Here is a 16,998-nt window from a genome sequence, read left to right as displayed (position 1 = left end):
AACCCAAAGTCAGTGAGCTCCCAAAAGGCCTCGTGCTAGGTAGAGATGAGAATATATATATAAGGCTTACAAAATCCACTCCCCTAAACGATGTGGGATGTTACACCCTGTACTAGTTTAAGCACACCAAAGGCCAAATTTAGCATGTTCTGTCTTCATCCACCCACCCTCAGCAGATACTTATACAAAATTCAAACAAAACTTGCCAAATTCATTCTTAAAATACAAAATGAAAAAGTTTATGATCATTGACCTCTTGGAATCAAACGATATTCAGATGCAGTGATCTGTAGTTCATGATTTCCCCTTGAACGTGTTCATCTATCTGCATCACCAAAAATATATATATATTTAAAAAAAAATACAAAGTTTAAAGGATGAGAAATAAAGAAAATTCAGAAAAAGGGAAGATATAAGAGTCGAAGAAGACAGAACCAAAACATCCAAGACTCGCCCACCCAAAATAATCAAGACATCCAAGATAACATCCAAGACTCACCCACCACCCAGCTAGCTAGCAAACACACACCTAAAGGCTAAAAAGGATATGGTCTTCATCAAATTAGGTGTTAGGCGAGTCTTGGATGTTTTAGCTATGGTCAACCTAAACCAAAATCAAGTGACAAATAAACAAAGGCATGCATAAATCATTTTCTTTCCGTTAACTTTAATTAATAAGATTAGGTTTGGATCTATCTTAGTCTGCTTTCTGATGTTAACATGTAAGAGTAGAATGTAGTACTACAAAGAGAAAGCCATCATTGCAAGCCTATATCATGGCAAGCAAGGCAGATTCACTCTCACCTCCATATATTACCAAATCTTAGTCTATATGATTTTGCCAGAGCTACCTAATGTTGAATATATATCTGTTGAATGTTCTATAACATCAACATTATAAAGGTTTCTAATTGAATCATACATTTAAAATCCAAGCATGAAAGCTTTACAGAGATAAATAAAGAAATGTAAATAACTAATTAGGCAATACACAGCAAAGAGGGGGGGGAGGGAGAGAGAGAGAGAGAGAGAGAGAGAGAGAAGCAAAGCAGCATTCCAAGTGGGAGTAGGCAGTTAAGCATAGTCATTACGTATGGAATGCCTAAGAACTGATCTGTGCTTCTCTTCCTTATGATCCTCATAAATGTAATTCTACACATTTCTAAACCAAAATCACAAGGTAGAATTCAAAGAAATTTAAAGAAACCTAGTAAACATTCAAGCTTTTTTATTATCCAAAAGATATACAGAACCCCATGTGACAAAAACAAATTTATGACACAAAAGAAATGATCTTTAGCCACAAAAAGGAAAAGAGAGAGAGAGAGAGAGATATATATATATATATATATATATAAATATTGCTTTTTGAACTACGCAGAATGTGCAGAGAATCAAAATATCATAAGCCATTTAACAAAATGATATTTTAGGCAAAAAGGCATCACCTCAGACCCCTAATGAGAGAATTTGAGAGCGAGAGGGCATACATGGTTGCCAAGAAGAGGAAGAGAGCAATTACATTTCCTGTAAAAACGAAGAAACAGAGCATTAACAAACACACATGCATAAATCTCAAAGGAAATTGGTAAGAAATAAGCCCAATTGAGAAAATAATCAGAAAATCAGAAAGGAAAGTTCTGAAACTCCATAAAGACTCACTCTTTCTCTCTGTACCCGTTCCCCTCAACCCCACCCCCATACTTTTCCCCATCTCTCTCTCTCTCTCTCTCTCTCTCTCTATGCAACCAAAGTCAGCGGACAGAACCCACCCTCACCCCCTCGAGCTCCTAACCTTCCCATCAACCCTCTGTCCACCCCCAACCCTTCCCATCAACCCTCTTGTCTCTCACTTTGCAAACCCTAAACTCGATGTCACCCTCTGCCTCTCTGCCTCTCTGTACGATCTCCTTGACGAGCACCACACCGAATTGCAGAACAAAAACGCCCCAAATGGTGGCCGTTGGATTAAAAGTGAAGGGGGCAAAAGAGTCATTTGATCTTTCGGTGAAACCCAGCCCAAAACTCGTGACAACTGCACCCTGGGCCCAAATGCAGTAGCCTAACCCAGCTGTTAAGCACGGCCCACACTAACACACAAAATGGCAAACCGTAATTAATTCATAATCGAGGGCCCATTCAATAACCAACATGAGTAGTGTAATTTATTTTCCTAGTTTAGACTAAAGTAATTTCTGTTTCGACTTCTCTTTTGATTACGAGATTGTGCTGAATGTACTGAACTAAATAGATAATTAAATATGTGTTAGCTTCTTAAATTAGTTCGAAATTGAATTTAATGACTCAGTTTACGACTAATTCCTTGTCTTACAAGGAATTAAAGAGTGTTAGGTTATTGTTTCCTGTAAATCCTTTTTTATGATTCTGGGGTTGTTTTTGTTTCTTGATCAAAGGGGCTTGAAAGAGTCGGATGTGGACAGCTTTGTTGATGATGTCCTTGTGAATGACAGACCATGGGCTTCGGGAGTGCAAGAGCCGTTGACTGGCCCCCATGTATTTGCCCTTATATTTGTATACACACATATGAGTCGAGAGGAATGGAATTGTGATAGTGCACGTGTTCGCATTGATAAGTTGAAAGAGGAGTTTGAGCTGCGAGGATTGACGAATCAGGTATTTGTTACTGCTTGCTTTCACCTTGAAGGCCACAACTATGCTGGAATATTCACGAACTACGACCCAGATGGGAGCATGACATACCATTGGTAATATCCGGATCATAACAAATTAAAATTTATCGTATTGGGATCGATGAAGGAGTTTGAATATTATGTATTATTAATTGCAGGTATCCATTCGTCAGTCCTGGTTATGTGCCGGAATTGCTTGATGAGCATATTGGGAAGGGAGAGATTATAGAACGACATTGGAGGTTTGTACGTTTTTGGTTTTGCCTACAGTCCTTGGATGAAAATTTCACTGGACAGAAGCTTGTGTTGTCATATTTTTCAATTGCTGATTATGTCTAGTCTTGTATGATAGATTAATTGATATAGAGTTGCATTAACATGGAGGAACTTTTGTGGAGAAAGCACAAAAGAACTGGATATAACTGCATTACCCTGTATATGTTTCTGATTTGTACTGTTGTTGTGATTTGTTTATTAAGCTTGATCATACATGTTCTTACTCAATTACTATTGACGAAACTTAGAGTTGAATCTTTAAATAGCTGAACACGAAATTCAAATTTATTCCTTACAGGGGCCAAATGGGAGCATCTTCTGATGAAGCTGAAGAAATTAATGACTGGGAGCTTCCAAATGGAGAAAAAAAAAAGAAAATCGAGGACAAGCCACAAGAAAATGGCAATCAGATTCACCAAGAAAGGGGCAATCAGATTGACAATAATGAGAACTTTTCAGGCTGTTGCCAGTGTGCTAATAGTGATGGATTTACATGCTACAAAGAAGTAAGTTTGGAGGAGAACGGTGGAAGTGAGGAAAAGAAGCTGAAAGAAACCACAGAGGCGTGTGCCAGGATGGATTCCTTAGGGAAGCTGTCAAGCTTGATCAGGAACTGGGAGCAAAGCGATGTTCTCGCAGCTGCTGCCGTGGTTGGAGCAGTGGCAATAGTGGCTGTGGCTTATAGCTTTTATAGAAGGTCAGGCTGAAACGCACTCTAATCCTCCGAACCATGCTCTTATATGAAAGGAGAAATCTAATAAACTGTTGAATGGTTTTATCTTGATTGGGATTTCTTATGAGACTGCTTGGTAAATGTTGATGTGGTATTTTCTAAGCTCCTATGATTGTTTTCGATTTGCCTACTGGACTTACAATTCTACCGTCGATTTTGTCAAAATTTATGGTAATTTTTGTGAAAGAAATCTCAATTTTGTTGTTTATGAATTTCGAAAGGGAGAAAACGACATTGTTGTCCTCATCGTTTGTTCAATAAATGAGATAAATGGCTCTGTGCTAATATCTTAATTTGCTTGAACTATTTTTCAGATATGGCATTGTTGTCACGAATTTTACCTTCATTCTAGAATAGTTTTCTTTTTTTCTTATTCTGGTTCTCAAACTCAATCTCATGTGGCACTTCGATTATATCCGTTAATGCAATCTCTCTCTCTCTCTCTCTCTCTCTCTCTCTCTCTCTCTCGCTTATTGTTGCTTACACAAACTTTGCACGCCATGTTATATAAATGGAACGTGGGGAATGTATTTGTGGAATTTGTCGTCGTTCTTGAAATGTTATTCCTTAATGGTTAACCTATGTCGTGAGAGAGGATTAAAATGTCAAATTTGATGTGCCGCCAGGAATTGATTATATAGGAGGGTTGGCCATGTGCATCATTTATTCTTCGTACCACTCCCAATGTAGTGGGTCTCTATGCATTGATGTGGTTAATCATACCCAACGAACTTATTTTTCCATCTGGTGAACGGATGCCACACTGATTCCCATGAAGATTATCTTTGGCTGGGAAGTCTTTCAAACAGACGTGAAGGATTGTCTATCAAAAAAATTATTGAAGACATATGAGGACTACTGAAAACCATAGACTTAAAAGAAGCCAAGCACTCAATTGGAATAGCTTTTCACGTGCAAGACTTCAATACTCAACACTTAGATGTTGGAGGTTCATTTAATGTTCAAATAATTGGAAAATCTGGTATGGGTGGTATAGGTAAAACAACGTTTGCGAGAGCCATTTGTAACAAATATCAGCATAGTTTCAATGGTCAATGTTAACTTGAAGAGGTGAGGAGTAAAAAGAAAAATATGGATGTTGTGCAAGAACAACTTCTTCGAGATATTTTGAAACAACTTGACATCAAGGTAAGCAATGTTGACGAAGGGACCAAGGAGATAGAGAAAAGACTTGGAAGCATAAAGGTACTTGTCCTAGTTGATGACATAGATGATGCATACCAATTAGAAGAATTGGCGATAGAACATGAATCGCTTGGTCCGGGTAGTAGGATTATTATAACAAGAAGAGATGAACAAGTGATGAATATACAAAAGGTGGATAAAATGTTCACACCTTCCAATCCTCCTCATCACCATTATTCACACCTTTCAACAAGAATGAACATCCACATTTTTTCGTACAAGAAGTCCTAGATTGTTTTTTTCTGTGACCAATCTCATCTGACTTTTGACCATATGCTAGAACACACTTGTAGGGCGGATATGTACCGTTTCTTTCACAAGCAAGTGTTAGTTGAGGGTGACTCATAATCTTACCTTCACCTCCTAAATTAGACCTTATAATAACAATTACCATATTATTCAGCTTTCCTTGTTCACAAACCCATCCAATCAACGCATCTTTTCCTTTGAATATCTGCATGTAACACCTATTTTATTTAGAAGTAAAATTCTAAAAGTAACTAGCACACATCTTTTCCTTTGAATATCTGCATGTAACACCTATTTTATTTAGAAGTAAAATTCTAAAAGTAACTAGCACACATCTTTTCCTTTGAATATCCTCATAAGTTGTAAATTGATTAGTATAATCGACTACACATTTTTGTTCAACCTTATTGCCTTGATCAGGCATCATTGAATTCTTTTTGCTAAAAAAAATCATGCGTTGTAAAGTATATAATGCAAGAGGTAATCGACTAAAAGGATACTCCGATAATTATAATTTCAAAAAGGATGAAGTGCTAATTTAATCCTTGAATTATCACCTCAGTGAAAATTGGGTCCCTGAATTATTTTTTTGGTAAAATAAGTCCCTAAATTCATTAAAAATTGTTAATTTCATCCCTACTATTTTATTCAAAGCTATTTTATCCAATTTTTCCTCAACTTAAATCACTTGACACATTTTAGAGTGTAATACCGCCATTTTCTCGCCTATAAACCCTTAACATATCATATAGGTTGTGAATCTAACGTCTAATTTAATCTCCAAAGTTAACTTACGCTATTTCTAATGAAAAACTACTAATTTACCCTCCAAAGTTAACTACATACACTATTTCTTTATGAAAAACTATCAATCTACCCCCTAATGTGTATTACATGTAAGTATCGTGACTTAAATTGACGGAAAATTGAATATAGTAGCTTTGACTATAATATTAGGGATGTAATTGATAGATTTTTATAATTCAATGATTGATTTTTCTGAAAAAAATAGTTTAGAGACCTAATTTTCACTAAAGTGATAATTTATGGACTAAATTGACAGTTCATCCCTTCAAAAAATAATAAACTAAATTAAAATTCAAGAGAAAAATTAAAGAACTATAAAAATTCAAAGAATAATATGATAAAATGATAGGATGATGCTAGGAAGACTAAATTTGGTGACTCAATTTACAAACTAAATAATGAGTTACCAATAGGAATAAGTAAGTTTATCAATGTTTAAGTAATAAACCAATCATCAACTTCTATGTTCTTTAATTTTCAAAATTTAATTTACAAATTTAATCTTCCTATTATTACCCAAATTAAAATTCAGATAAAAGTTAACAGGTTCTTACAAATTCGAGGCGAATAAGTCAATAGAGTAAGGTCCTGAACTGGGCAAAGTTGGGCTACAGTATTCTCAAAAACTACAACATTAAAAAATGGAAATTGCATCGTAAACCCTTTACACAAATTTTTTAAATTTAGATAGTAGCATTTATTAAACTGTGGGAGGAAGAATAGCACTCACGCGTTATCGACACGGCAGTGACTAAATGAACGCAAAAAATTTTAAAATGCCGCCCGCACTGCGGAATCTTGGGAAAAGACTTTGATTATTTGAAAGCCAAGCTGCACTTTTACAGGCTGCATGGATACCAGCAACTCCACCTATAGAGCCGCCGCAGCGGCCTCTTCGTCTTCCTTGTGGTGCCCAGACCGCTAGAAGTACGAAGTGTTCCTGAGCTTTAGAGGTGACGACACACGCACTACCTTCACACACCACCTCAACATTGCATTTCGCAATGCCGGAATCAACACGTTTATAGACTACCAGTTCAGAAGGGGGGAAAATATACAGAGAGAACTTGACCGCGAAATCGAAACTATTGACGTTGCAGACAGAGCTAAACCAGCCATATTAGTCTGGTGACGATATCAAACTATACCATGAATACTGCCTGATGAAGACGTGCACTGATGACGACACTATTGACGTTGCAGACAGAGCTAAACCTGCCATCACTCATCTGATGAGGGACCCTAAATCTAAACTCATCTTATGAGCTTGTTAATTGATTTGAATATTGAAAGCATTACAATCCCATTACTCGTTATTGACGTCTAGCTCTGATTGGTCAGTTACTTGTGAGTGTAATAACTTATAAGTACGTGTAATGTCCATTCTTTCTTCGATATGGGAAGCCAAGTATACGTCATGTTGATTCTTGATTTTCCCGTATTTACTAAAATACTCCTTTTGAAGTCGTTTGAATTACTAACTTGTGTAGAATCAGAAAAAGCATGGGTTTCATCTTAACATTCGATCGTGATCCAATCCATGAATATAATGAATCAAATAAACTAAGCGGGCTAGTTGATCCTCATTCTCACTCCTTTATGAATTCATGATATAGTCTAATTCATATTATCCAGTCTAACCTAAGCGTTGATTGAAACGCATAATCATGTGTTGTCTAGCAGATAGTGACAAATACTGATAATACTATGTCCATAAAAATTTCACAATATGTATAAACAAACAAACAAGGCAATGTAAGAAATTCATATATTTTACTTCACACATAAAAAATTAAGTGTTACCATATTTTGTAATAAATATATGCAATGCCATACGCGTGTATATTCATATAAATCCACGCATTTCGTTTCTCTATAATACTTAGGCGATGAAGTTTGACTTGACTTCGGCTATGTGAAAGCCAAGCCGCATAGCCTGCTGCACTCCTCTATTTCTCCCAACACTAGTACTAATTATCGATGGATACCACAGCTCCGCCCATGGAACCGATGTCGCAGCCTCTTCGTCTTCCCTGTGCCACTCAAACCACTGGAAGTACGAGGTGTTCCTGAGCTTTAGAGGCGACGACACACGCACTACCTTCACAGACCACCTCTCCATTGCGTTACACAATGCTGGAATCCACACGCTCATAGACTACCAGCTCAGAAGAGGGGAAAACACACAGAGTGAACTTGACCAAGAAATCAAAGGGTCGAGGAATACCGTCGTCTGTCTTCTCAAAGAGGCTGGCCAAGATCATGAGGTGCCAATAAGATCAAGAGGGGAAAGTAGTCTATCCAATATTGTACGACGTCGACCCTTCTCAAGTGAGGAAATAGTAGTATTTTTGGAGATGCATTTTGGAAGCATGAAAGGGATGAAGATCCAAATGAGGTCGAGCAGTGGAGAAAGGATCTTAAGGCTTCTGCAGATTTGGGTGGCTGGAATCTTAAACAAACGTATTCGATTCGTGTTTTATCACCAATTCATCTAATTGGTCAGCATCATCTATGCCATCAACGACGACAAGCACCTTCATGCTTCCAAGTCTTTTCTCTATCTCTTTGGTTCCTTCAGCAACACTGCTCACATTAATGTCCAGCCGTTTCAAAACACCTTGAAGAAGTTGTTATTGCAGAGCAACGATATTTTTCTTTTTTACTCCTCACCTTTTCAAGGTAACATTGACCACTAAAGCAACGATGATATTCGCTACAGATAGCTCTCGCAAGTGTTGTTTCACCTATACTGCACATACCCCAAATTCCAATTATTTGAACATCAAGCAAATCTCCAACATCTAAGCATTCAGTACTGAACTATTGCACAAGAAAATCCATTCCAACTGAGCACTTGGCTTGTTTTAAGTCTGTTGTTATCTCTGATGTCCCCAGCAATTTCCTCAATAAACAACCCTTCACGCCTGGCAATTAAATTTCAAAATTACACAAAAGTAAGATTGATCATGCAACAGCAAGATTCATATGAACTAAATGCCTCATTCATCATGACCAGATATTTTCTGAGCAAAGAAGATTTGAGTAAATTATAAGCGAGTAAATTTGAGCATAAAAAAAAGTGTAAAAAAGGAGTTGAAGAAGGAAGTATACCCGTCCGCCGGAAAGAAGCCTTAAGATCTTTTCTCCACTGCTTGTTCGTTTGGATTTTCATCGCTTTCATGCTTCCGAACTTCCCCAAAACCACCACTCTGTTTCCTCACAACGGCATAGAATATTGGACAGACTATTTTGCCCTCTTGATCTTCTCCGCACCTCATGATCTAGGCCAGCTCCCTCAAGCACCACTGGGACTCCGCGTACCCCTTGGAGAAGACGACGATGGTGATTCTGGACCCTTCGATTTAACGGTCAAGTTCGCTCTGTATATTATCCCCCTTCTGAGCTGGTAGTCTATAAACGTGTTGCTTCCGGCATAGCGTAACGCATTGGAGAGGTTGTCTGTGTAGTTAGTGCGTGTGTCGTTGCCTCTAAAGCTCAGGAACACCTCGTACTTCTAGCGGTTTGAGCGGCACAGGGAAGACAAAGAGGCTGCGAGGGCGGTTCCATGGGCGGAGTTGCTGGTATCCATCGATTACCAATTGGTGCTTTCAAGAAATGAAAGTCAGAACTCTGATCATTTCAGTGAGCGGCACGTGTAATTTAGAAACTAAAAGGCTAACTTTAATGAAAAACTTTTTTTATTAAAATATCAAATATGATATTATTTACTTTATCCTTTAGTTTGTCTTTATTATTAAAACTCAAAATTTTCAAGTTATTTTCATTAGTTTTTCTTTGTTTTAATTGTGACAGATGGTACATTACGTGTTTGTATGTAAGTGGTGTAAAATTTTATTTTTCAAATAATTAAGTTTTTAACACACATATTCCACTATCTATAAAACGACACGTGATGTGTCATCCCGTGTGACAATCATCCTGAAAAATGTCGTCACTGGGTTTGGTTCTTTTTCATTAATTACACGTTTTAAATTCTTATTAATCATTTCATTGGGTAAGTAATTTGGATACTCGACGTCCCTCTTCAATAAGTACTCAATTATTATTATTCTTTCAGAAGTCGATGGTGTCACTACACTAAAATGTGAATAACACGCGGGTGCAATTCTCATAATTTAATGGGCTCTGATGGAGTGATGGGTCATAAGACTCATGTCCAATTTGGTTACTTGCAGTGTTTGAGACCATAAGTTCTATTGAGCCCATGTCTAACCCAATCGAGTAAGTGTTTTCAGGATTGACGAATCAGGTATTTGTTACTGCTTGCTCTCACATTGGAGGCCACAAATATGCTGGAAACTTGATTATCTACAGCCCAGGTTCAGATGGAAGCATAACAGGCCATTGGTAATATCTGGATCATAACAATTTAAAATTTATCGTATTGGGATATATGAAGGAATGTGAATATTATGTATTATTCACGGCAGGTATGGCTATGTCACTTCTGACGATGTGCCGGAATTGCTTGATCAGCATATTGGGAAAGGAGAGATCATCGAACGACTTTGGAGGTTTGTGCATTTTTGGTTTTGCTTACCCCCTTCTGATGAAAATTTCACTGGAACTGAAGTGTCTGTCATATTTTTTGATTGCCGATTATTTCTAGTGTTGTATGATAGATTATTGATATAGAGTTGCATTAACATCGAGGAACCAAATCAAACAACTAGTGTGAGCCAAATCAAACAACCTTTTTTCATTGATAAACAAAACCAGAGGTGGTTTGGGGAACGGGGTATGGGGTCAAGTAGGCACTTTACAGAGATGGAGAAAGCGAAGCAGATCTAGCGAATTGGATATAACGGCATTACCCTGTATGTGTTTCTGATTTGTAATGTTCTTCTGATTAATTGTTGTCAAATTGTGTATTAAGCATGATCATACCTGTTCTTACTCAATTGCTATTGACGAAACTTACAGTTGAATCTTTAAATAACTGAACACAAAATTCAATTTCATTCCTTACAGGGGGCAAATGGGAGTATCTTCTGATGAAGCTGAAAAAATTAATGACCCGAAGCTTCCAAATGGAGGAGAAAGTAAGAAAACCAAGGAGAAGCCCCAAGAAAACAGCAATCAGATTCAGAAGAATGAAAACTTTTCAGGCTGTTGCAAGGGGCTAATAGTAATCGATTTACAGGCTGCAAAGAAGTAAGTTTGTAGCAGAATGGTCGAAGTGAGGAAAAGAAGCTGAAAGAAACCAGAGAGTCGTGTGCCAGGAAGGATGCCTTACGGAAGCTGCCAAGCTTGATTGGGAACTGGGAGCAAAGCGATGTTCTCACAGCTGCTGCCGTGGTTGGAGCAGTGGCAACAGTGGCCGTGGCCTATAGCTTTTATAGAAGGTCAGGCAGAAGCATACTCTAATCCATGTTGGGTTCTGCCACGGGTGTAGAGGCCCTATATTTTTTTTTCCCCCTTGTAGAAAGATGTTATAACGTCAATTAAATAAGCTCTTATATGAAAGGAGGATATGGTAGCTACACTAAACGTTCATTTTTGGGGGTGGGATGATTTCCCGAAGCTAAGCCGTATATAGTTACAAAAGTATTCACTATTCCTTTCCGTAGTTGATTGCTTACACAACTGATTTGTTGTTCCAATATACTGTTGAGTGGTTTTATCTTGATGGTGGGATTTGTTATGAGACTGCTTTGACGTGGTGTTTTCTAAGCTCTTGTGATTGTTTTCGATTTGCCTGCCGTTGATTCTGTCAAAATTTATGATAATTTTTGTCAAAGAAGTCTAAATTTCAAAAGAGAGAAAAAGACGGCGTTTTCCTCGTAGATAGCAAAGCTCAGAGTTTGGTCGAGATCATCGTCCACTGCTGATCTTTGCAAGCATCTCCTCAACGCCTCAATACCGTTGTACTCATCCCATCAGCTCTTTCTCCTCCCCCACCCCCCCCCCCCACCCGGCTGCCGCCGCCGCATCGATGTCCTGCATAATCTGCTCTATATCCTTATTCCTCGACTGCTTGTTTCTCGAACCATAATTGGAACAGTCTTTCAAGAGAAACAGCAACTCCTTTGCCGTGGCTTTAGCCGTCCACGTCCCATCCACGCTCAGCTGAAGCAGTCTGGGCATTGCTCTTCTCTCAGTATTAGTCCTCTATGCTTCTCTCTGCTGCTCTGGCATATAAGCAGGAAGATACTTGCAGCATGCTCCTTGCATTTCATCGATTCCTCTTCAATGGTCTCGACCAGCCCCCAGATTGTGTTGCACGTACCTGCAGTTTCCTTGAGCACAGTCTTCGATGAAGAAACAATGTCGTCAAGTAGCGCAATTGCCTTCCCAACCAGTTGGCTTGATTTTTCCAAGCCGTGGATTATTTGTAACAACGAAAACACTACGCCCAAAGAGACGGAGATGGAATAGTCTGATGGCAGGTCGAGAGGTTGTGTAGTGTGGCTTGCACACCGATGCCTCCAGCATAGTCTTGATCGAGAAATTCAGCTATGTGAGCTCGATCATCGCCTTGCTTTTGCAGCTAAATTGATCCTTATTTTGGGCAAGTAAATTATATCTTTTACGTCATTGATCCTTTTGACGTAAGCTACGAATGTCTCCTTCTAGCCAAATTTAGTTAGTTACTGTCCACAAAATAAAGACAGTCATTTAGTTAGCCTGTTGGAGTTTAATTTTCTGCATCTTTTGTTAAGATAGATTGTTGGAGATGAGGTTTCTTCCCATTGATACTCTCTAGACTGACTCCAACAGTTGGATCGTGCTTTACACCGAAGATTCTTACGTCCACCTGCGCACCACACTTAAAATACAATAAGGTCGTCAACTGAATTAAAGTTGGGCGGCAGATTTCTCAAAAAGCTACAAAAGAAAGGAAATTTCAGTGACATCATTGGCCCATGCAAAAATTTGATGGTAACATTTATACAAATTAAATTGTGGGGGGAATAGAACTTATGCGTTATCGACACGGCAGTGACATCATTGGCCCCTGCAAAAAATTTAAAGGGGCCGCCTACACTGGGAAATCTTGGGAAAGACTCGACTTTGGTTATTTGATAGTCAAGCTGCACTTCTACAGGCTGCAATGGATGCCAGCAGCTCCGCCCATGGAGCCGCCTCTGCTGCCTCTTCGTCTTCATCGCAGAGCTCAAACCGCTGGAAGTACGAGGTGTTCCTGAGCTTTAGAGGTGAAGACACCCGCAAAACCTTCACAGACCACCTCTTCCTTGTGTTACGCAATGCCGGAATTAAAACGTTTATAGACAACCAGCTCAAAAGGGGGGAAAACATACCGAGGGAACTTGACCAAGAAATCGAAGGGACGAGAATCGCCGTCATCATCTTCTCGAAGAGGTACGCGGACTCCCGATGGTGCCTGAGGGAGCTGTCGAAGATCATGAGGTGCCGAAAAGATCAAGAGGGGAAAATAGTGTGTCCAATATTCTACGACGTTGACCCTTCTCAAGTCAGGAAACAGAATGGTAGTTTTTCGAAAGCATTTCGGAAGCACAAAAGGAATGAAAATCCAAATGAGGTCAAGCAGTGGAGAGAGGATCTTAAGGCTTCTGCGGATTTGGCTGGCTGGAACCTCAAAACCACGGCCGACGGGTATACTTTTTTGTTTACTTCAAATTTCATATCACCATATTTTACTAATGGACCAAAATTAAGATATTATCATTAAGGCATTGAATCTGATTTTATATTGTAGAAGAAAAATTGGATGTCCCTAAACTATGATAGAATTGTAATTTTGGTCACTACATAAAACTTTATTAGAATTGGTATATGAATTTTATAAATGGTAGAGCATTTGCTGCAAATGATTTGCATATGAATTTCCGTCAAAATTAACGAAGTGAAACGCAGGGTATGTGCTTTGTTTTTATGGGTGTGTGAAGGACAAATGTTCCACACTTCATCAAATTAAAATACCAATTGTAATAGATTCTTAATTATATTACCGAAAGTTACAATTGCATAATAGTCCAATCACCAATGATCTAATAATCAAAGATTAGATACGTGGTTGACTTGAGCTCAATTAATCCAGTTTACTCAAATCTGTTTCAATATGTAAATATCTAGTCATTATGAATAAGGCATTTAGTATGGCTCTCGTAATTTGGAATTTCTACTCATAGGTGTGAAGGAGTGTTTATCGAGAAAATTGTCGAGGACGTCCAGGGACTATTGAAAACCACAGACTTAGAAGCCAAGCACTCAGTTGGAATGGCTTTTCGCATGCAAGAATTCAGTACTAAATACTTAGATGTTGGAGGTTCACCTGATGTTCAAATAATTGGAATTTGGGGTATGGGCGGTATAGGTAAAACAACGATTGCCAGAGCAATTTGTAGCAATTATCAGCACAATTTAGTCGTCAATGTTTCCTTGAAGATGTGAGGAGTAAAAAGAAAGAGATGGTTAGTCTGCAAGAACAACTTCTTCGAGATATTTTGAAACGGCCTGATATTAAGGTAAGCAATGTTGCCGAAGGGACCAAGGAGATAGAGAAAAGACTTGGAAGCATGAAGGTACTCATCGTAGTTGATGACATAGATGATGCAGACCAGTTAGATGAGTTGGCGATAGAACACAAATCGTTTGGTTCAAGGAGTAGGATTATTATAACAACAAGAGATGAACAAGTGTTGAATATAAAGAAGGTGGATAAAAGATATAAGGCACAAGAAATGACTAATGAAGAAGCTCTTGAGCTTCTTAGTTGGCACGCCTTTGGAAATCCTTGTCCCGACGAAGAATATATTGAACTCGCAAGAGATGTTGTTGACTATTGTGGAGGATTGCCCCTAGCTCTGAAAGTTGTTGGTCGTTTGTTGGCTACAAAAAAGAGTAAAACCATATGGGAAAGTAGATTGGATAAATTGAGAAATATTCCATATCAAAAAATTCATGAAACACTTAAATTAAGCTACGATGGACTAAGTGATGATCATGTGAAGGATGTGTTCCTTGACATATCTTGTTTCTTTATTGGATGGAGTAAAAATACTTTCACAGCAATATTGGATGGTTATAGTCATTTTTTTGTAGAAGCAGAAATTAACACACTCTGCGATCGATGTCTCTTATATATTGATGAAGAGGGAATATTGAGGATGCATGATTTGATTTGAGATATGGGAAGAGAAATTGTGCGGGCAAAATCTCTTCAAGAATTGGGAAAAAGTAGTCGATTGTGGTATAACGAAGATGCAAAAAGCGTGCTAAGGAACAAATCTGTAAGTACTTTTACAATAAAAAGATGTTAATGTTAAGTACATGTAAAGAAAGAGAATTATATATGCATATCGGCATATATATAATGCATGCCGTACATAAGTATATTTGAAGAAAAAGAAGAAAAGAAAAGGCTTTCATCCCCTGTAAATTGAAAGAGAAAATACATAATTATGTTGTATGCCCTGCCTTTCTATTAGTTCATTCATCCAATTCACGGCTCTGCTTCCTGTGAATATTATCCTTTTCTTGTTTTTTTTTTTTTTTTTTTAATCTCTAACAGGGAACAAAAGCAGTTGAAGGACTACAATTAATTTTGCCAGAAGATTGTGACGAGCAAAGCTTCAGTACAGAAGCGTTTAAGAAGATGCGGTGTCTGAAATTTCTCATGCTGGAAAATGTAAAGCTGACTGGAAGCTACAAACATCTTTCCAAGGAGTTAAGATTGTTGATTTGGGATGGATTTCCTCTTGAAGCCATACCAGCAGATTTTGATCAACGAAACCTAGTTTATTTAGGCCTGAGCTACAGCAAGATCGTACGAGTTTGGGAGGATTCGGACCTGGTACGATATAATTATCAATATCCTTGTAAATATCGACATCAGTCATCGTCATTCATTCTCTCTTTTATTTATTTGGATTTTTATTATTGTTTTCTCTTTTTGAGTACAGTTGCCTAAGAAGTTGAAGCATCTCATTCTTGTAGACTGCCATGACCTGACTGAATTACCAGACTTTTCAAAACTCCCACTTCTCGAGGCATTGATCCTCAGTGGCTGTAATGGTTTGTGTGGGGGTTACCATTTTTTAGCACGACTGAAGGTGATTGAGGCATTAGAACTCAGCGACTGCAATATAACAGATGGTGCCGTTCTCGAAATAATTGGGAGTCTATCTTCTTTAACAATTTTAGATCTAGGTGGGAATGGTTTTAATAGGCTACCCATTCTCAGTGGCCTTTCTCAGCTTCAGTTTTTATATCTAAATCGATGCACAAACCTTCAGGCAATCCCAGATTTGCCGAACAGTTTGATTGAATTGAGAGCGAATTACTGCACTGCACTGGAAATAATGTCCGACTTTTCAGAGATGTCGAAAATGTGGAAATTGGAACTGAAAGACTGCCACAAACTCAAAGATATTCCAAACTTGGAGAACTCAATGGACAACATGGGTTCAATTCATATGGATGGGTGTACCAGTCTCACTGATACTTTTAAGAGAGAACCTCCAAACGGTATGGTACTCTCTCTCTCTCTCTCTCTCTCTCTCTCTCTCTCTCTCTCTCTCTCTCTCTCTCTCTCTCTCTCTCTCTCTCTCTCTCTCTACTTTTTGTATTGTTGCTTATACTAACTTTGCACCCCATGGTGTAGAAAAATGCATTTGGTGGAATTTTTCTCTCTGGAAATGATATTCCTAACTGGTTAGCCTATGTCGTGAGAGAGGATGAAACTGTCAAAGTTGAAGTGCCGCCAAGTATTGATTATATAGCAGGGTTGGCTTTGGGAATCGTTTATTCTTCGGACAACTCCGACTGCATTGGGCCTCTAACTATTTATGTTGTTAACTGTACCCAGCGAACTAAGTTTCGCATCTGGCCTATGGAGGCCACCGTAACTGCTTCCCATGAATATTATCTTTGGTTGGGAAATCTTTCAAACAAGAAGCTCAATCTGAAAGGCGGCGACATGGTTCTTGTAAAAGCAAAATTTTATGGACAAGATAATAGAATTAAGGTGAACAAAACAGGAGTGGATATTGTAAAATGGGATTTGTTTGATGGTTATACTAATTGGGAGGACTATGAGACCATGTCATATGAGTCTGATGAAGACAC

General features: G+C 38.3%; 2 protein-coding genes and 1 pseudogene across 2 annotated transcripts; all 3 read left to right on the top strand.

Annotated features, from left to right (window-relative positions):
• Positions 1-1,953: 1,953 nt before the first annotated feature.
• LOC137739257 (uncharacterized) lies at positions 1,954-11,532 on the top strand. The gene is made up of 5 exons (XM_068478812.1): positions 1,954-2,057; positions 2,415-2,634; positions 10,196-10,293; positions 10,377-10,460; positions 10,918-11,532. The coding sequence occupies exons 1-5, from the start codon at positions 1,954-1,956 to the stop codon at positions 11,102-11,104; spliced, it is 693 nt and encodes a 230-aa protein (XP_068334913.1). The 3' UTR covers positions 11,105-11,532.
• LOC137738766 (uncharacterized) lies at positions 2,713-3,641 on the top strand. The gene is made up of 3 exons (XM_068478239.1): positions 2,713-2,726; positions 2,810-2,893; positions 3,226-3,641. The coding sequence occupies exons 1-3, from the start codon at positions 2,713-2,715 to the stop codon at positions 3,632-3,634; spliced, it is 507 nt and encodes a 168-aa protein (XP_068334340.1). The 3' UTR covers positions 3,635-3,641.
• A 1,462-nt stretch (positions 11,533-12,994) lies between the features above and the next one.
• Positions 12,995-16,514, top strand: LOC137739256 (disease resistance protein RUN1-like; annotated as a pseudogene).
• Positions 16,515-16,998: the final 484 nt, after the last annotated feature.

This window comes from Pyrus communis, chromosome 7 (assembly GCF_963583255.1).
Source record: "Pyrus communis chromosome 7, drPyrComm1.1, whole genome shotgun sequence".
Lineage (NCBI taxonomy): Eukaryota > Viridiplantae > Streptophyta > Magnoliopsida > Rosales > Rosaceae > Pyrus > Pyrus communis.
This window is presented reverse-complemented; position numbering and strand designations above follow the sequence as displayed.